The following is a 22,890-nucleotide window of genomic DNA, read 5'->3' as shown; positions in this document are numbered from 1 at the left end:
ATCAGCCTGTCCCTAATTACGTTGCTTCCCTGTCAGCATGTCCTTAACTAAGCTACTTCCCTATCAGTCAGTCCCTCACCAGGCAGCATCCTATCAATCTGTTCCCTACCTAAACAGTTTTCTTATCACCCTGTCCCTAATAAGGCTGCTTCCCTGTCAGCTTCTTAAATTGCTGCTTCCCGTCTCAGCCTGTCCCAGACTAAGGTGCTCCCATAGCAGCCTGAACCTATCTAGGCTACTTTTTTTAACAACCTTTCTCTCTAAGGTATCCACCTCCCTGCCTGTGCATTAATCTTCTAAGCTTGACAAATGTTTGTTGACGTACACCTCTCACTTGTTGTTCAGTTACCTGTCGTCTTCGACTAGGATGAAGCGTCCTGTGCCCGTCCCTCGTGCGGTCTGGACTCACACATTGTGGGACACATCTACTTGGATCTCCATAATATTTTGTTGTTTTTCCCCCCGTTTCGTTTTGATTGTGACAGTTTTGTTCCCATGCTGCTCGTTTTCGATATTTCCTTTTCCTTCTTCTCGCTGAGCATTCCTCTTTGCTCGATCCTAAAACTATTTACATTTTCATAGTCTTTGCCGGTTCCAGCTTACATTTCCTCCGTGGATTAGAATATGCTCACATTTACCCTAGCCGATGCCTAAGCACAGTGTTCTGATTGATATGCTTTAAAGCACGACGCTAAAGAACACGGTTTTCCAGCAAAATTTCACATGGTGGGAGAAGATTAGTGTTTTGATAAAAATCAGGCAAATTCAAGATTTTTTCCAGTTTAATTAAATATCTTCAGTGATATACAAAGAATGATTTTCTAATAAAATAACACACATATTAGCCCTATTTTTTTCCTTCAGTCCAGTTCCACCTGTTTCATTTTTTCTGTCACAGATTCAGCGTTGATGCAGTGTTAATGAAACAGAACTGAGACACTAACTTAGTGTATATTACACTATACTGTATTTATATAAGTATATATATATATATATATATATATATATATATATATATATCTATATATATATATATATATATATGTATATATAAATACGGGTCACCCTACCTCCCATCAAGGCAGGGTGACCCGAAAAACAGGAAAACTGTTAGAATTGAGGTATTGCAACACAAGCATTGAATTCGGACAGCCCATGAGTGAAGTGCTATATTAAATCACATCAGGCTCGTAAAACTGTCAGGAGTCCTAGTTATTGTATCTTGATTCAATTATTAGCTGGAACTTTATTGAGTCAACTCTGATAAAACATGATAGTCATTAACTGCACAATAAAAGCCATACAATGGCTATACAAGTTATACCCATATCGTGTCCAAACCTTTGTCAACAATCTCAAATCAGATTGTTTCACGAAATCACCTCATTGCTATTCATACAATAGCTATTCTCGTTAATGTTGTAAATGTAAGAGTATCATTAGTACTGCTCATTATACATTTGATAAGATTGGTAAGATTAAGCCATTTGTGCTGAAGTGGCATGGGGTAATCGACAGTTGCCCAGCATGAGAGTGATTTTGAGTGTTTTTCGCTCGTGCTTTACTTTGAATAACAATATTATCTTGACTAAGGTACGGAAAGGACCATTAATTATTTTGTGTTGTTGTTCCTTAGCTGGCTGGCTGACCATTTAATACTCTGAAAGAATAGAATTCTGATATATCGGTAAACAAATAGGCTTATTATAATCTTGACGACGGTTTTATCAGCGGCATAGCTAAGCAGTCAACCACTATAGAATAATTTGATAACTTAATGCCTCCACAGATTTGATGTTTTTTCTTGAATATAACAGTACTTAGCCAGCAGGTAGATGGTGCATGATATTTGTATCCTTAGACATTACTTTAACAGCTTCTCAAATTGGTTAATTCTCAGAATCTCTAGTCATAAAGAAAAATCGTGACTTTGCTATATATACATTAATATAACTATTGTATAGCTCATGAACTTTCTGTCGTGTTTTCTGCTTTGGATCTTTGTTCTCCGATAACTACTACTGTCTAGCGTGGGTCTGACTAACGGTGTCCTTTCCTCACGGTGTCTGCTTATGGCTCACGCCGCTACTCCCACTTGTCTTTGAGATATTTCCACTTCTTTTTCATTATTGCAGAGCTTCTGACAAAGCACTGGTAACATGCGAAAGACCTTGAGCTACTGCATTCACCTTTTTGTCCCTTGTTTTGGATGCAAATGATTCTGTACGATGGTTACATTGTGGGAAAATCTGCAGTGTATAGGTATACTATCCTATATGATAGTTACACAGTGGGAATAATCACAGTGCGTAGCTACTCTTTTCTACATGTGATGTGCTAAATTCCATCAGGAGCCTCTTAACCTTCTCATTCGTAGTTTTAACGATTATTACAATCCCATGGTTCACTTTTCTTTACTAGCCCTGCTACTGGCCCTTGCACACTAGTAAAGACACTAAGAGTTTGATATTAAGCTTACAGAATACTTCTGTCATTGTTCCTTTCTCGTAACTAACCAATACACTTGTCTCCCGCATTAATCACTACTCCTGGGCCCTATATTAACCACTACTCATGTCTCCAACATCAATCTCTACTCCTGTTCCCTCATTAATCACTACTTCTGCCTCCAACATTAACCATTACTACTGCCTCCCGTAAGATTACTTGTGCCATTGACAAGTGATCATTACATACACACACACACACACACACACACACACACACACACACACACACACACACACACACACACACACACACACACACACACACACACACACACACACACACACACACACACACACACACACACACACACACACACACACACACACACACACACACACACACACACACACATACACACATACACACACACACACACACACACACACACACACACACACACACACACACACACACACACACACACACACACACACACACACACACACACACACACACACACACACACACACACACACACACACACACACACACACACACATACATATGCATACCCACTCGGTAAATTTAACCGTGAGGTCAGTTATTTCACTTTTATTGCACCTCTTCCATAAGGTACACAATATACAGTGACATACGTTTTAAAAACCTCAACCTGTAAATTGGACTGCCTCTTGCCAATATTTACAGCCGTATAATTTTGGGGGGAAGTAAATCATTTGTCACTTTTTTGGCGATGGAATGTATGAAGTAACAGATTATTTTTTTTAGTACTAATAGAAATAAAAAAAATAAATATATCTGGCCTGGGTAAGACAATGTAAAGTGTACCGAGAATATGTAAATAAGACACAGTGCAGGTCAAGGCATTTTAGTGTGAAGACGTTTCGCTCACCAAGGACCTTATGAATTCACTCAGATGCCAAAAATTCTTGAAGACTACGGTGGTCTTTACCAACTCCAAGGCTGAGGGACTGATTACCTCATCTTCTGTATATAGTTCTACAGTCTTCACATTATGTCCTTGTATTGATAAAGCCACTGGATGACGAAACGTCTACAAATCAAGATACCCAGATGTTGCACATGTGTCTAATTCTACATCGTAAGGAAGAAAGAAACATTTGAGAAAGAAATAGTTGACAAGAGCAACATGGAACCAAATCTTTTATTAGAGTCTGTGAAAAGCTAACTAAATGTTAAAGACAAAATGCAGAAAATTTAGATTGACAACAAAATCCTTGAAGAGAAAGAGGAAATGTGCGACGGACAAATGAAAAGATTCAGAGTGTTTCCAAAAGAGGGTATTTTATATGTAGAAGTTTTAAAACCCAAGCAGGTAATTAAGTTGACGGATAATGCCATAACTGAAGATGATGAGAAGGAAATTATTACTGGATATTGACAAAAGAAACAATAGGGTAAGACATGGTAGTAACATGGGTTTTTAATACAGTGCACAGAAGAAGTGAGCTGTCCACTTTGGAACACTTTTAATATCTCACTTCAGGAAGGAAAATTGGCAGATAAAATGGCACACATTGTACCTTTATTTATAAAGGCCTTGTTTCGTTGGCAAGTGTTGTAAAAATATTAAAAAAAAAAACTGAGAGAGAACAGCGCGTGAAGAACTTGGAGAAGAATAAGGTAGTGATTAGAAAATAATTCGGATTTCAGTCTGGAATTTCCTGCATGCAAAATCTATTAACCTTTTGTGAGAATTAGAGAATTTTGAATTTGGTAAATGAAAGATAAACTATTCATATGAATACGAGACTTTGTGCTCGAGAGGAAAATATAAACAGTTATATCAAGTAAAAAATGTCCTAGTGGGAAGGCGTTACATGTGGGGCGGCACAAGGATTTGTACTTGCCCATATAATGTAAAACTTACCATAAGTAAATAAAAATATGTGAATGTATGTGCAGAGGATGCAGAACGTTAGGAAAAATAAATGACTAAATCTACAGAGTAATTTGGATAAAATGAGAAATTGGAGTGAAGGATGGATGGATGATGGAATTTAATGTATTTAGATGCCACATAGCTGGAATGTGGGAACATGAAACAAGACCAGGAGAAGAAATAAAGACTGTAACAAAATACTGAAAGCTTTAGAAGCGAAATTGTGAGAAATTCACATATTACATTAGCCAGTCATAACATAGCTTCAAACAGTTGAAGAAATACGAAGAAAAATAATTGTGTACAATATATATTAAGCCAAAATTTAAATATATGGCGATTGTATTGTGCCATCACTTTAAAAATGGGTAGTTAGAAAAAATCCAAAGAAGTGCTATGAAACAGCTACCAGCTAAAAAAAATATATGAATTATGATGGAAGGCGGAAAACATTAATTAATGACATGCTTTCTGATAGAAAGAAAAGTGAAAATATGGTAAGCACATGCAGGGTGATAAAAGAATATTAAAGAATAAATAAAGAAGAATTCTTAGTACCTATAACAAGGATTACAAGAGATCACAGTTGTAAATTGAGAAAAAAAAAGTGGAACCGAAGGAATATTTAAAAATCGTCGAAAAATGGAATGATTTAGAAGAGCATGTAACAAGTGCCGTGACCATAGGAAATCAAAATATACACAATGAATAAATTTTTTGAGGGGGGGGGGGGGATACAACGAGCATATAACTGCTCCCGTTGCTATACAAAGATAATTAAATATAAGTATTTATACCTCTACATAGCCACTAACCTTTACGCAATCCACTACTGGTAACATATTGTAAAATATTCACTTCTTTATGGCTGTGTCCTCAGCCTGCACGTTGCCCTAGTCCGACTGAGCCATTATGAGGATCAGTCCACAGGTTAGACTAGGGAATAAAAGAACTCCCGATACCAGTCTGGTTTACCCGCTTGGCAACACATTCAGTTTTTTTTTTTTTAAGCTTATCAACAGAACCCTTCAGGTATGGTAGGACGAGGATGGAGGGAAAAGGGATTCCTCAATGCTCTTGAAACCTGATCTGCATTATCGATGAGCCAGAAGATATACACTCAGACGTGTGTACCATTGGTGATACACATTTCAGGTGCACCGACAGGTTTCAAACTCAGTTAAGCAATCGGGTACCTACACAGACGTCACTCTGGCCATGGGTGAAGGGTTCTTAATACAGAGAAATGAAAGAACCCTCCTCTTTTTTGAATGAAGCCTTGTTTCTCCCATTTTGAAGACGCTGTATGACCCTACGAGTTTAGTGTTACCACACCATGAATATAATAATTATCAGCTAAAACATTCATATACTGATTTTATTTCTGTTCCTGGAAAAGTTGCCAGCATGCAGCTAATTATAACACCGTACAAAACAAGCGTGTTGTTCCTGACAAATTAAAGGACTAAAGCGTCTCTCTTGCTGCCACACGTTGCCCTTCCCACATTTAATTATACATTAATATAGAAGACTTTAAACCCTCAAAGTTCTCTAACTCAACCTAATTTAAAGAAATTTAATTAATTTCACAATAAATCACTAATGGTAAGTTGAATATATTTCATTGCAATGGGTTAAAGACTCGACGGAATTGATTTCATTTATGACACTTCAAGTCTCTTACTACTTGAGTTTCGTATCCCTTCTCAAGCTCACCATTTATACATTTCACACTCTCTCTTCTCGAAGCTCACTGATTCTCACTGAAATATTTCCACTTTCTATTCTTCCTTCACACCAACTACATACTCATATCTCTCACTTTTCTCTCTCTTTCTCTCTTCGCTCTCCCTCTCTCTCTCTCTCTCTCTCTCTCTCTCTCTCTCTCTCTCTCTCTCTCTCTCTCTCTTCTCTCTCTCTCTCTCTCTCTCTCTCTCTCTCTCTCTCTCTCTCTATCTCTCTCTCTCTCTCTCTCTCACACACTCACACACACACGGTTTTAAGAAAGAAATTCCAGTCTGAAGGGATTGACCAACTTTAACACAGAGGAATAAGGCAACTTTGACAAGAGGATCGGAGAAGAAGGAGCAAAATGCAGATTGGAAGATATGGGTAAAGGTGAGGGAAATTATATAGAAAAGAGGCCACCTACCTTGGAATAGGTTATTCAACAGGGAAATGTTTACAGGAACCCTGCAACCTACAGAGATTCCTTGCTCATTGTCGAATCTACATACAGAGTATGCCAGGCAAAGAGTGAATGATAGATGAATCGGAGTGTGGTATTCAAATGCTGGCAGAGTCACCAACAAAGGCCAAGTTCTTAAAGAAAGAGTAAGAGAGCCCCAATATCTTAACTATTATTGAGGTAAAATTTTGAGGAATAATAGCAAATGCAGTAATGCCACTGGAGTAGCAAAGAGTAAGAAAATAACGAGTGGATATACAACGAAATATAGCACTCTTCATCAGAAGCCATTGTAAATTTGAGGACATAGGAAACCTGGACATGGAATTTCAAGACCATATTTCAAGTACTGTCATGGATAGAGAGTAAGGATATTATATAAGTATATATATATATATATATATATATATATATATATATATATATATATATATATATATATATATATAATATATATATATATATATATATATATATAATATTATATATATATATATATATATATATATAATATATATATATATATATATATCAGAAGAAATGAGGGAAGTTTTCTCAGAGTGGTGCACCGTGGGTGACACCAACTCCGGCTGATGTCACCCCACCACAATGCACATACACAATGCACATCGTCGAGTTATACATAAACCGTCTCACGGCAGCAGCGTAAGAGTAACATACCTTCAGGAAGTTGAACGAACTATTCGCCAGAATTTTGTCTGACATATGTCTGTGAAGTCATTAAGAACGTGGGCCCGGTGTGTAGGTACTACCTGCTCAGGCACGTAGAGCTCGAAAAGTCTTGAAGGCAGGGCTAGGAGCTGAGTCTCGACCACCGAAAACACAATTTGGTGAATACAACTCGATGCGTACAACTTGGTGAGTGTAGGTGTCAGTATCAGATAACCCAGTAAGAGACTGTGTCCATGTAGCCAGGTACCTAGGGCCTGCTAGTGCCCAGTTTTGTGTGCTTGCTCCTACAATGGGGCACCTAAGGCCCGTTGGTGCCTAGGGATTGTATGCCTGAATGGCTTGAGCTGGTTCATGTGTGGCTGTGGTGTGTTACGCTCACGCTATCACGATGGTGAGGTCTCAGCCTCTAGTTGCTTTTTGTGTCCTTATACTTTACGTCATTATTAGGATTTATTCTCCTCCCTGCCACTCCTGAGTCACCGCGGCTTGCTGTTATGATCCTTCCTGCGACTGCTCCTCCTGCGGCTTTAGACACTGTCCTTCCTAACCTCTCCCTGTCCTAGCCACTTTCCTCACTTGGCAACCTCTTCGTCTCTTGGATTCCATTACTGCGACGGAGTAATCCTTTGTGTCAAGTCGTCGCGGTAAGTTCATGTAACTAATTTCTTATCTTCTTTCATTAACTAACATGAGATTTGACTGTTTACTTCCTAATTTTCTGGCGATATTACTAACGCTATTAATTTCCTTCTGTTTTTATTATGTTTATTATCCTGGTTTCCCGAGAGTGCAATTTTAAAGTGATTTTTCCTTACTGCAGCAACACTGTCTTGGTTTGAACGTCATCGACAGTGTTCCACTGAAGAAAAACTCTAACATTTATGTTGTTTTAGTCTTCATCTTCTTTCATCTTCCTCTTCTTTCTTCTTTTTCTCCTCTAACTCGTTTCCTCATCCTTTTCCTTCCCCTCCTCCTCCTCTTCCTCCTCCTCCTCCTCCTCCTCCTCCTCCTCCTCCTCTTCCTCCTTTTCCTCCACCTCCTTCTCCTCCTCTTCCTCCTCTTCCTCCACCTCCTTCTCCTCCTCCTCCTCTCTTCCTCCTCTTCCTCTTCCTTCTCTTCCTCCTCCTCCCTCCTTCCTCCTCCTCCTCCTCCTCCTCCTATCCCTTCCTACTCCTCCTCCTCCTCCTCCTCCTCCTCCTCCTCCTCCTCCTCACTCTACTCCTCCTCCTCCTCCCTGCGACCCAGGCATCTATACACAACATGTAAATAAAAATTCCAGCGTGAAAAATTACAGCACAGAAAAATACAAAGACGTGTTGTATTACAAACCTTTATTAGCACAAGTTTGACTCAAAGTAGAGTTTTACTGGGACAATGTTGGACTATACAGTACAATATACTACACTACACTACACTACACATTGTACTGCACTACACTACACTACACTACACTACACTACACTACACTACACTACACTACACTACACTACACTACACTACACACTAGCACTACACACTCACACTACACATACACTGCACACTCACTCACTACACTCACTACACTACACTCACCACCTGCACTACACTCATCACTACACTACACTACACTACACTCACTGCCTCTCACTACACTACACTCACTACTTCTCACTACACTACACTGCCACTACACATCTACATACTGCACTGCAAAACTCACACTCGCACTACACACTACACTCACTGCTACCTGCACTCACACACACACCTACACTCACTGCTACACTCACTGCACTCACCACTCGCTACACTGCACTCACTGCACCACTGCACTCACTGCATACACTACACTACACCACTCACTGACACCAACTGCATACCTCACTGCACACACTAACCACTGCACTCACTGCACTCACTGCACTACACTCACGCACTGCCTGCACTCACGCACTACCACACTGCAGCCTACCTCACTACACTGCACTCACTACCTACACAACACTACACTGCACTACACTCACTCACTGCACTCACACACTGCACACTAGCACTACATGCACTACACTGCACTACACATACCACTCACTAGCACTCCATACCTGCACTCACTCACTGCACTGCGCTACCACTACCACACTAGCACAGCACTCACACTCACACTCACTACACTCACACTCCACCTACACCTCACTGCTCACTGCACCTACACTCCTGCACTACACTGCACTCACTGCACTCCTACACTCACTCACTACACTCACAACACTGCACTCACTCACTAGCACTACACTCACCTACACCTACACTGCACCACTGCACCTCGCAACTACTACCTCTACACTACACTGCACCACTACACCACATACCTGCACCACTCACATCACTACACACACTACCTACACTGCACATCCACACTGCCTACACTACAATACCTACGCTACACTAGCACTCACTACACTACACTCACTACACTACACTACACCCTACACTACACCCTACACTACACCCTACACTACACCCTACACTACACCCTACACTACACCCTACACTACACCCTACACTACACCCTACACTTCGCCCAATACTACACCCTACACTACACCCTACACTACACCCTACACTACACCCTACACTACATCCTACACTACACCCTACACTACACCGTACACTACACCCTACACTTCGCCCTACACTACATCCTACACTACACCCTAAACTCCACCCTACACTTCGCCCTACACTACATCCTACACTACATCCTACACTACACCCTACACTACACCCTACACTACACCCTACGCTACGCACACTACACCCTACACTACACTCTACACTTCGCCCTACACTACACCCTGCACTACACCTTATACTACACCCTACACTTCGCCCTACACTACATCCTACACTAAACCCTAAACTACACCCTACACTACACCCTACACTACACACACTACACACTACACTATATTCTACACTGCACCCTACACTACACCCTACACTATATCCTACACTACACTCTACACTAAACCCTACATTACACCCTACACTTCGCCCTACACTACATCCTACACTACATCCTACACTACACCCTACACTACACCCTACACTACACCCTACAATACGCACACTACACCCTACACTACACTCTACACTTCACCCTAAACTACATCCTACACTACACCCTAAACTACACCCTACACTACACACTACACTACGCCCTACACTACACCCTACACTACACCCTACACTACACCCTACACTACACACACTACACCCTACACTACATTCTACACTGCACCCTACACTACACCCTACACTATATCCTGCACTACACCCTACACTATACCTTGCACTACACCCTACACTTCGCCCTACACTACACCCTACACTACACCCTACACTACACCCTACACTACGCCCTACACTACACATACTATGCCCTACACTACATTCTACACTGCACCCTACACTACACCCTACACTATATCCTACACTACACCCTACACTAAACCCTACATTACACCCTACACTTCGCCCTACACTACATCCTACACTACATCCTACAGTACACCCTACACTACACCCTACACTACACCCTACACTACACCCTACACTACACCCTACACTACATCCTACACTACACCCTACACTATACCCTACACTACACCCTACACTTCGCCCTACACTACATCCTACACTACACCCTACACTACACCCTACACTACACCCTATACTACACAATCTACACTACACACTCTACACCCTACACTACATTCTACTCTGCACCCTACACTACACTCTACACTATATCCTACACTACACCCTACACTACACCCTGCACTACACCCTACACTTCGCCCTATGTTACATCCTACACTACACCCTACATTACACCCTACACTAAACCCTACACTACACCCTACACTACGCCCTACACTACACCCTACACTGCACCCTACACTACACCCTACACTACATTCTACACTGCACCCTACACTACACCCTACACTAAACCCTACACTACACCCTAGATTTCGCCCTACGCTACATCCTACACTACACCCTACATTACACCCTACACTGCACCCTACACTACACCCTACACTACACCCTACAATACATCCTTCACTACACCCTACACTGCGCCTTACACTACACCCTACACTACACCCTACACTACATCCTACACTACGCCTTACACTACACCCTACACTAAACCCTCCACTACACCCTACACTAAACCCTACACTACACCCTACACTACACATACTACGCCCTACACTACATTCTACACTGCACCCTACACTACATCCTACACTATATCCTACACTACACCCTACACTAAACCCTACACTACACCCTACACTTCGCCCTACACTACATCCTACACGACATGCTACACTACACCCTACACTACACCCTACACTTCGCCCTACACTACATCCTACACTACATCCTACACTACACCCTACACTACTCCCTACACTACACCCTACACTACACCCTACACTACATCCTACACTACACCCTACACTACACCCTACACTACACCCTACACTTCGCCCTACACTACATCCTACACTACACCCTACACTACACCCTACACTACACCCTACACTACACCCTACACTACACCCTACACTACACACACTACACTACACACACTACACCCTACACTACATTCTACACTGCACCCTACACTACACTCTACACTATATCCAACACTACACCCTACACTACACCCTGCACTACAACGTACACTTCGCCGTACGCTACATCCTACACTACACCCTACATTACACCCTACACTAAACCCTACACTACACCCTACACTACGCCCTACACTACACCCTACACTACACCCTACACTACACCCTACACTACATTCTACACTTCACCCTACACTACACCCTACACTAAACCCTACACTACACCCTAGACTTCGCCCTACGCTACATCCTACACTACACCCTACATTACACCCTACACTGCACCCTACACTACACCCTACACTACACCCTACACTACATCCTACACTACACCCTACACTATGCCTTACACTACACCCAACACTACACCCTACACTAAACCCTACACTACGCCTTACACTACACCCTACACTAAACCCTACACTGCACCCTACACTACACCCTACATTACACCCTATGCTACACCCTTCATTACATCCTACACTACACCCTACACTACGCCCTACACTACACCCTACACTACACCCTACACTACGCCCTACACTACACCCTACACTACACCCTACACTGCACCCTACACTACACCCTACACTACACCCTACACTACACCCTACACTACACCCTACACTACACCCTACACTACACCCTACACTACACCCTACACTACACCCTACACTACACCCTACACTACACCCTACACTACACCCTACACTACACCCTACACTACACCCTACACTACACCCTACACTACACCCTACACTACACCCTACACTACACCCTACACTACACCCTACACTACACCCTACACTACACCCTACACTACACCCTACAGTACACCCTACACTACACCCTACACTTCGCCCTACAAATCACTTCGAAAATTTGTAAATAAGAATTACATAGTTCAAGTGGGAGTATCTATTACACTTTGAAACCAGCCTCGAATATTACAAGCTTAAGCTTGTATATACTAAGTCTTATAATCAACAATTAATTTTACATCAGCTTGACACACACAGTCATGCACAGTGCACTAGACTAAGCTCAAAAAAATGACACATGTCCCCAAAATTCCCTGTGTCGACTGTGACATATGCGCAACACCTGTCTATCTTTATTTTGAGGATGCCTCTCCAGTCTCGCTTTATCAGTTCAATACAGAGGTTATTTGACGTTGAAACTGGTGACAGTAGAAGACATGGTAATCTGTTCTTCAGCTTACACACCACAACACACTACACACCACGAAGGTGTTCATCACTGTAGTTTTTAACGAATCTGAAGCATAGACAGGAAGATGGACGCTTATATGGGAATGAAATGAGGCGCAGTAGTAGCTGTAACTCATCTGACTCATGTATGTGACCATCTTCCTGCCTATGCTTCAGATTCATCAAGGCAACGCTGGTGAATACCTTCATCTAGGTTGGGGACTAATTACCTCATCTTTTACTATCTAGATTGAACACCTTCAAATAACCTCTGTATAGAACTGATTAAGCCACTGACTGTCGAAAAGTCTTCATGATACGTATCTTATTTATTATCTCGTTGGTACTGTATCTCCTGTCTGTGGACTCCCTCCCAGAATAAATAATTTCACTGACAGAATCTTAAGTCCTTATGGTAAGTTTTATATGATCAAAGTCCGTAAATCTTCCAAAATATGATTTTATCCACCACAGATAACCACTAATAACAGAAACTTATACTTGGATCTAGCTAACTCCCTTAGCATAAAAATCACTAAATCTAACCTGGACTGCAAACTCTAAGTCCACAAGCATCACACGAGACTTGGGTCCCACTCACTCAAAATTATATCAACTCTAAATTAAGACATAGACAAAACCACGTAAATGTTACACAAGTGACAGTCTCAAATATCACAAGTGAACAGTGATATATTTTAAAGTTCCCTTAAAATCTAATTACTGAGTCTTATGAATGGATGAAAATACCGAGTCTTGTAAATGTACGTAAACACTAAGTCTTGTGAATGGACGTAAATACTAAGTCTTGTGAATGGACGCAAATACTAAGTCTTGTGAATGGACTTAGGGTGTTGCTTCAAAGATGTGGCATTCCTATTGTCCCTTACAAAAGCTGAGGTCGTGGTTGGCTACCCCATTGAAACTAATGGCAGTTCCCACAAGAGAAGCCAGGACTGAATTAACATCGAGTCGGCACCGCAGCAATGTAACATTTAAACTTAGTACTATTGACAATGTCCACCAAACACTCTGGCTTTGTCTCTAATCTCTATTTTGGGACTAGAATAGTTTTTCTTAGGGCCTGAGATTTCTATGTCTCCAAGAAAGAAGCAGCTGTGGAGACTATATCCAAATTACCTAAAAATATCACTTGTTATTTTAACAACCTCTTTCTCTGACGTGTAGATATGGTGACACATCTACACTGATTAATGTTTAGAGATATGTCTCCCAGCCCCTGATCCATGCCTACCTTTACACTCTGGCTACAATCCCAAGATCTCTAACACCACCATCACCAGTGAAACTGCTACCAGCATCACCATCAACAGCACAACTGCTACCAGCACCACCAGCACCAGTACAACTGCTACCAACACCACCATCACCAGCACAACTGCTACCAGCACCACCAGCACCAGTACAACTGCTACCAGCACCACCATCACCAGCACAACTGCTACCAGCACCATCATCACCAGTACAACTGCTACCAACACCACCATCACCAGTACAACTGCTACCAACACCACCATCACCAGTACAACTGCTACCAACACCACCATCACCAGTACAACTGCTACCAACACCACCATCACCAGTACAACTGCTACCAGCACCACCATCACCAGTACAACTACCACCACAACCCATCACTACCAGCACAATTATCACCACTGCCAGCACAGTTACCACTACCACCACTACCAGCACAGTTACCACTACCACCACCACCAGTATAACTACCACTGCCACTAACTACCATGGCTGCCATCAATATGATCTCATTCGTGCACCTCTCTTCCTCTAAAACCAGCAGTACAACAACTCTCACAGTAACCTACCTATCGGTAACAAATTTCATCTCGTGACACTACTACTGCCACCAGAATTTCTTCCACAATGTCTGCCACCATTATTATTTACTCCTATTGCTACAAGTACCACTGCTTCCTGCACTAGTACCACTACTGTAACTACTACTACTACTACCACCATTACTACCATTATGGTACTAATCACCGCTATAAGAGTAAGGTGCACCATACTTTCCCTGTATCATACTTTTCCTCCATAAAACCCCCAGTGAGCTGTACCATACGTACTCTTCCACTTTAACAAGCCCATTGAGCAGCACCATACTATTCCATAAGAGCCTCATGAATGGCACCATACTCTCCCATTATGTACCTCGTAACTTATGACTTTAACTACCACATTAGCCTCCGTTATTAATACTCACAATTTACTCAACCTTTAAGTGTCTCGGCTGAATTTCTCTATTATTCTCCTCTCCATTACCCATTCACCTTCCATCTCCACCATTCTCCTCTTCACTGACTACAGTAAACGTCCTCCATTAACCTACATTAATAATTATCCGGGATCAAAACCATAGCCTATAAACTGCACTATTAAATTGACCCATTAATAATAACCAATAGTTTGCACCATTTAATTGATCCATTAATTCAGGCAGTGCCCTACACTATTAAACTGACGCATTAACCTGCACAGTTACGTAAAACAAGTAACTTACACTACACTATTAACCAAAACAGTTAATCTGCACCATTATCCTACGATATTAATCTGTACCATTAGCCTAAGATATTAACCTGCACCATTAACCTAAACTATTAAACTGCAACATTAACCTAAACTATTAAACTGCACCATTAACCCAATTTTTTAACTGCATCATTAACTTAAACTATTAATCGGTACTATTAGCCTCATCTATTAACCGTTACCACTAACCCAAAAAGTTATCCCTCAGTATTAACCTAAATTATTCACCTATACCGTTAACCTTTATCATTAACCTACACTATCAACCTTCACTATTAACCAGAACCAATTAACCTAAAGCATTAACTTGCACCATTAACTTGCAGCATTAACCTGCACAAATGTTCTTCACTATTAACCTAAAAATTTAACCTGCACCTGTATAAAGCAACGTCATTAGCCTGAAGAATCAACCTCTACCATTAATCTGCACCAATACTCTGCACCATTAACCTAAAGAATTAACTTGCACCACTAACCTGAATCCTTCATCTGCACCTTATAAATAAACCAGTAACTAAAACCATTAAGCAATTCCATTACATTGAATTCTTAACCTGCACCATTACCCTGAGGTCTTAACCTGCACCATTACTCTGAGGTATTAATCTGCACCATTAACCTAGAAAATTAATCTTAACTATTATCCAGAAATATTGTTCCATTAACCTGCATCGTCAACTTACGGAGTTAATGTGAATCATTGACCTAAACAATTAACCTGCACCACCATCCTACACCATTAACCTGCACCATTAACCTGAACTATTAACCTTAACCATTAACCTGCAACATTAACCTTCTGTTAACTGCATGGTAAGCCTGATTCACGTTATATTTATATAATTTTTTTGTCCATGTTGGTGTTGTTTTCTGGTGCTACGGCATGTGTGTGTGTGTGTGTGTGTGGTGTGTGTGTGTGTGTGTCAGTGTGTGCGTGTGTCGGTGTGTTTGTGTGTTGGTGTGTGGTGTGCGTGTTTTGTGTGTGTGTGTGTGTGTGTGTGTGTGTGTGTGTGTGTGTGTGTGTGTGTTGTGTGTGGAGACCCTCCATGTTTGTTCCTACATGTTTGAAAACCATCCATGTGTGTTCCTCCATTCATGGAGACCCATGTATGTTCTTTCATGTGTGAATTCCTTTCATGTACATTCCTACATGCGTAAAGTTCTTCCATGTATGTTCCTACATGTGAGGAGTCCTTCCTTGTATGTTCCTACATGTTAGGAGGCCTTCCATGTATGTTCCTACATATGAGGAGTCCTTCCATGTATGTTCCTACATGTTAGGAGTCCTTCCTTGTATGTTCCTACATGTGAGGAGTCCTTCCATGTATGTTCCTACATGTTAGCAGTCCTTCCATGTATGTTCCTACATATGTGGTATCTATATGAGTGAAGTTTGCATGTTTAGATCCTTCATATGTGGACTTTACATGTATGAAATCTACATATATGGACAATCTATATGTATTAGATACCTCCATGTTTGGAGGACCTATGTATGTTGATCTTATAAGTGGAGATGCAGCCTGGATATGTGTGGCTTCCACATGCTTCATACTTGGAAGTTTCACTTATTAGTGTCCATGTTTGGCATCTCCATTTATGCACTCTGCATGTGAATCATACATGTGTAAATTATCCATGTATTATTCCGCCATTTAGGGATATTTTATGTATGAGTTCCTCTATGTATTACTCTTACATGTATCGATCTTAAGTGTACAGATTCTCACTGTGTGGATTTATTGCGTATAAATCTTTCCATACATGGCTCCACATATGGTTTCTGCGTGCATGGTTTCCTCCATGTATGAATCTTGTATGTATATTGGAATTCATTCGTGTTTCCTTTATGCATAATGTATATTATATATGGTTCCCACATGAATAGTACAAATTATTCATGAATCCTTCATGTATGGTTCTTACATATTTATTTAGTGGAAGTTATTCATGGGTCCTCCATGTATGAGTACCATGATATATGGTTCCATTGCATATAACCCCTTTTTATACTAACCCTGTATATAAATTTTATATATATATATATATATATATATATATATATATATATATATATATATATATATATATATATATATATATATATATATATATATATATATATATATATATATATATATATATATATATATATATATATATATATATAATATATATATATATATATATATATATATATATATATATATATATATATATATATATATATATATATATATATATATATATATATATATATATATATATATATATATATATATATATATATATATATATATATATATATATATATATAATGTTCTGCCACTTATGGCACCCAGCAACTTTGGCTCCTATGTGTATGGCTAGTCCATGTTTGCATATATCCGCTGTGCCTGTCTTAACTCACTGGAATCCTTGTTAAGCATTACGTGTTGTTCTTGGATTTTTGACCTGATCGTTGTTATCTTTGTTCCAGTATTGTAACTTGCTAATCAGTAGGTGTCTGTTTTAACCTGATTGCTTTTCTCTTTCATATTTTGTACATAACCCTGTAAAAATTTCTGATACAACTATTGTAGATATAGCAAGTTTTAGAAACGTACAATACCTTTTTTGATATTTTTGTTGTGAAATATTAGTCGTTTTCAAATGAAAGTGTGCTAAGTTTTATGCCAGTATGTTTGACGAACCTGCGTCACAATGTCTATTTAGCTAATAGATATATTATTAAGGTAAACAGAGAGTTTATATATCATTAGAAAGATCCAGAGCTAATACTCTAATTCAATGTTTATAACTCATTAGTAAATGTAGTAGCTAACGCAGAAGTTAAATATCAGTCTTGATATTACCGTCTGTGGCTCTAGTCTAGCCAAGTCCACGAGTAGTGAAAGGGCATGAAAACACGTGAAGAGACGTGAAGAGGCGTAAAGTGGCGTGAAGTGGCGTGAGGAGCAAACCCTTACCAGTGCTGTATTCAGTGAGGCAAACCTTTCAGGCTCAGTTTGTATGCACTCGTTCACATCTGATATGAAATATAATTTCTACGGATTGGACAGGTAAGCTAACACAAGGACTCGGTCATATGAACACAAGCTCCAGCGTGTGGGTCTTCATATGACTGGACCCGCCTTAACAGAAATCATCCCTTTTCTCCTGAAGAATAAAACTGCACTTGCTAAATACTGATTCCCGTATAGCTTTCCCATTAGACTCAGTTGATGCACATACGCCTCTGAGGCTGTAATGGTCTAGCAGTAGCACTCTTGTCTTCATTACCAGTTACATATCACTAATGTTTACAGTGCCATGTGACACTCGCACCCACTGCCCGAAAATGAGTACTTTTACAGTCTCAAGACTGGATCCAAATGGCATACTTCCCAACATAGTGAAGACACGTTTCAGGACTCTCTTTAATTGGAATAACGCTTCGCTCTTTGTAAAGCTTTATCAAATAACTACTTGACAGAGCTTCACGGGCAGCGAAAAGTATACAGATTAAAGCTAGTTCTGCTTCGGGTCTTTTCTTCAGTCTCAGGCGTCATGTAAACACCGCAATGACACACGGTCACTCATGATACAGATCTCACTAGAGTGTCCAGCACTAATATTAAGTCTGCGTTTCCTCATGTTTGCCAGCACCAATGCTTGCCAGCCACATTATATCATTGCACCACCTGATTGAATATTTACATTATAATTAACGGAGAATAAGCTGTAAGAGCAAGTATATATATATAGCGCGATGGCGGTAGACCAAATAGCACGTTAATTTACAAGGTTAGATGAATATGCAAGTGGAAGAGTTATTACTGGAAAGTATAGACTGTGGAATGGGAGTTAAAAATAGGGGCTTATAAAAAACAGAGGTGACTAGTGCAAAAAAAAAGAGTATGGAATTAATTAAAGGAAGATGGGTAGACAGGTTTGAAAACGATGAGGACGGGAGGAAAGATCAGTTAGATATGAACATGGAGTAAAAGAACGTGAAGGAGTTGGTTATTTAGATTCTTATGGGAGGGGGACTAAAGCGATATGATGCAAAATGTTTACAGTCCGGATCAAATGGGTGGATCAAATGGGTAGCTAGTCTAGTCAAGTAGGTACAAACACCGGTGGCCAGACAAACACAGTTTGGCAAACATATTGAAGAAAAATAGATAGGTAGTTAAAATCAGGTATATTGAACCAGTGAGCAGATTATTGTATATGCAAGGAAGTCACTAAACCAGTGTGGGGTCATTGAGAAACCACCCAGCAAAATAAGACAGATACACTCGTGTAGCTAGAATCAGAAAAATATAGCATCTACGTCAAGGTAGATACGGCTGGGCAGGAAGGAAAACATTGGAAAGAGCCGACTAGTGGAAATAAATTCTCCACTACCAGTGTCTTTATTTCCTTGGATGGACAGGCAGAACCCGGTATGTACATATATTATTTTATACAGGGTGGGAGGTAGGTACAGGAAGGCACGACTTGGTAGACCCCGTCATGTAGTCAACAAAGTACTGTAGCTACGTAACACCGGTTATAACTTAATGGAAGACAAGCTCTTCGTGTAGCGGGATGAGATTAACTCGGTTGGGAAAGATAATTGCTTTAGTTGGGCTGTCGCCGCCATGTGCGCTACTCCAAACTCCAATTAAACTCTTGTTCTAGGCGATTTTTTCTCTCGCATCCCGATAACGTCTCTGTTGCCTTGACGAGCTCTTCATGGTACGTCGTCCCCAGAGTCCTTGGTCTGCCCACTGGACATTTCCATTTAAAATTCTAGAACGGAATTTTATCAAGGTGGAAAAAATAGGAATATTTGATATTGGGTTAGATTACTTTCAGAGCTGTCTTGGATGAGATAGACAAATCACTCACAGGAAACATGAAATGAGTTGACGCTTGGGTTCCTCTAGTACTCGAGAGCAGAGTTTCTGTCTCGCTGTTATCAGACGGAGGATCGAGCCCCCACTACACCCTGAGCTGAATGACTCGCATGGGTTTTGTGCTTCATATAAATACAATACAATATAATTCAATACAAGATTAGAGCGCAGGAGGAAGCCAAACGTTTCTTGGTTCTATGTTTCTCTCTCTGCTGTGGGTAACTAGGACTGTCTTCCTCACCGACAGCTGGACCCAATAGCACCATACCTTTATTTCAGTTTATTCTCCCTTCACTCACTATATTATTTTGCTTACTTCAATATTCCCAGCTGGCAGAGTGTGGTCCATTGTGCAAGCTGGTGGTGAGGAAATAGATGGTAACTTAGTCTCGTCCCCACAGATGGCGTTCTTCCAGAACCGGTCACTCAGCCTGGTGGATATGTACATCGACACTTCGGAGCCTACGGAAAATGTGGGCCAGATCCAGTTCTCCATGGAATACAACTTCAACGAGATGACCCTCATCCTTAGGATTATGCAGGTGGGTGGTGCCATCAGCTGGCCGAGTCCAGTGGTAAGCTAGTAGTGCCTCTAGTGATGCCTTCACTGGCATTACCTATGTTGCCTTCTCTTCTATGACGGCGCATATTCAACTACTGTACCGCTGATAGTGTTTCCCAGGGTGGCTCCTCAAGTGATAGTCTCTATAATAGTGTCTCTATAAGAGTTACTATAGTATTATATTATTACAATCATGGGGAAGCGCTAAACCCGTAGGGTTATACAGCGCCTTTCGGGGGGGAGGGGATGGAAGGTATTCAGGCTTAATTCAGGGAACTGGAGCACACATCTAGTTCCCTAAATCAAGAGCCCCTCACCAGCGTCAAGGAACCTCCCTTGAGGGGAATAGTTGCTATAATTATTGTGTGCACCTGCACTATTATGCAACATAAACACTCACGTAAACACACAGGAAGTATATATAAAAATAAACTCATTTCATTACACATTGTTTGTTACGGTTATGTGGGCAAACATACAAACTCGAGGGAATGATCAGTGAATCTAAACCTTAGATCACTGAAGGCGAGGAGAATCATGGTATATATATAGTGCTAACATCCAAGATACTCAGTGGTATAAACAAAACAGACAGAAGTGACACTGTTCCATGGACGAGATCAGAAAGACGGGACACAGATACAAGTTGAATACACAAGTTTCATAGTGTCATTACAAAAAGCTTAATCATAGTGAGAGAAATTAAGAAATGGAATGTGTTGGGTAGCTATGTTTACTAAGTATATAATAATAATAATAATAATAATAATAATAATAATAATAATAATAATAATAATAATAATAATAATAATAAAGAGGAAAGGTAGAGAAGTTTGGGTACCAGTGGCTTGGTCAGCAACGCCCTCTGCTCTAACACTGAGGGGAAATCCGGGCTCGATCCCCAGCACGGGTGGAAACGTTAGGCATATTTCCTTACATCTGCTGCCCCCTGTTCACCCAGCGGTAAGCAGGTACCTGTGTGTTAGCCGACTATTGTGGGTCGCATCCTGGGGAAGTAGATTAAAGGACCCCAATGGAAATAAGACAGACAAATCCCGTGACGCACTGACTTCCTTAGGTTATCTTAGGTGGCTGACGCTCCCCCGGGTAACCCTGGGTGGCTAACCTTCCCCCGGGTTACCCTGGGTGGCTAACCCTCCCCGGGTTACCCTGGGTGGGTAACCCTCCCCAGGGTTACCCTGGGTTGCTAACCCTTCCCCTGGTTACCCTGGGTGGCTAACCCTCCCCCGGGTTACCCCTGGGTGGCAAACCCTTCCCCAGGATACTCTGGGTGGCAAATCCTCCACCGGGATACTCTGGGTAGCTAACCCTCCCCCGGGATACTCTGGGTGGCTAACCCTCCCCCGGGATACTCTGGGTGGCTAACCCTCCCCCGGGTTAAAAGTTTAAACACCTTCAATAGTGAAATGAAGGTAAATAAGCACAACTAAATCCCTTTTTATCTAGCAGAACATTTCACTGTTAGTAAGTTTATTCAGGTATACACAAATACAGTTACATAGAATTATCATACATAGCAGCATATGTGTAGAGAACCTGGGATAACCCAAAAAAGTCAGACAGAGTGTTACCACACTAACATTTACCGAAATGTTATGTAGGTTTTCCTTTGCACGAAGTGTTGATGTGTTCATCTTGTCTCTAATGAATTGCAAAATCTATAACTCAAAAGAATATGAAAACAGA

The 22,890-nt window shown here is 40.8% G+C and overlaps 1 protein-coding gene across 2 annotated transcripts in view; it reads left to right on the top strand.

The window, feature by feature from the left end:
• LOC128691554 (synaptotagmin-7) overlaps positions 1 to 22,890 on the top strand; it is a 330,949-nt gene that overhangs the window by 240,520 nt on the left and 67,539 nt on the right. For both annotated transcript variants that reach the window (XM_070088885.1, XM_070088884.1), the window contains one exon: positions 21,023 to 21,163. In XM_070088885.1, the coding sequence (XP_069944986.1) occupies positions 21,023 to 21,163 (141 nt within the window). The remainder of the gene's footprint in view (positions 1 to 21,022; positions 21,164 to 22,890) is intronic.

This window comes from Cherax quadricarinatus, chromosome 26, assembly GCF_038502225.1.
Source record: "Cherax quadricarinatus isolate ZL_2023a chromosome 26, ASM3850222v1, whole genome shotgun sequence".
NCBI lineage: Eukaryota > Metazoa > Arthropoda > Malacostraca > Decapoda > Parastacidae > Cherax > Cherax quadricarinatus.
This window is presented reverse-complemented; position numbering and strand designations above follow the sequence as displayed.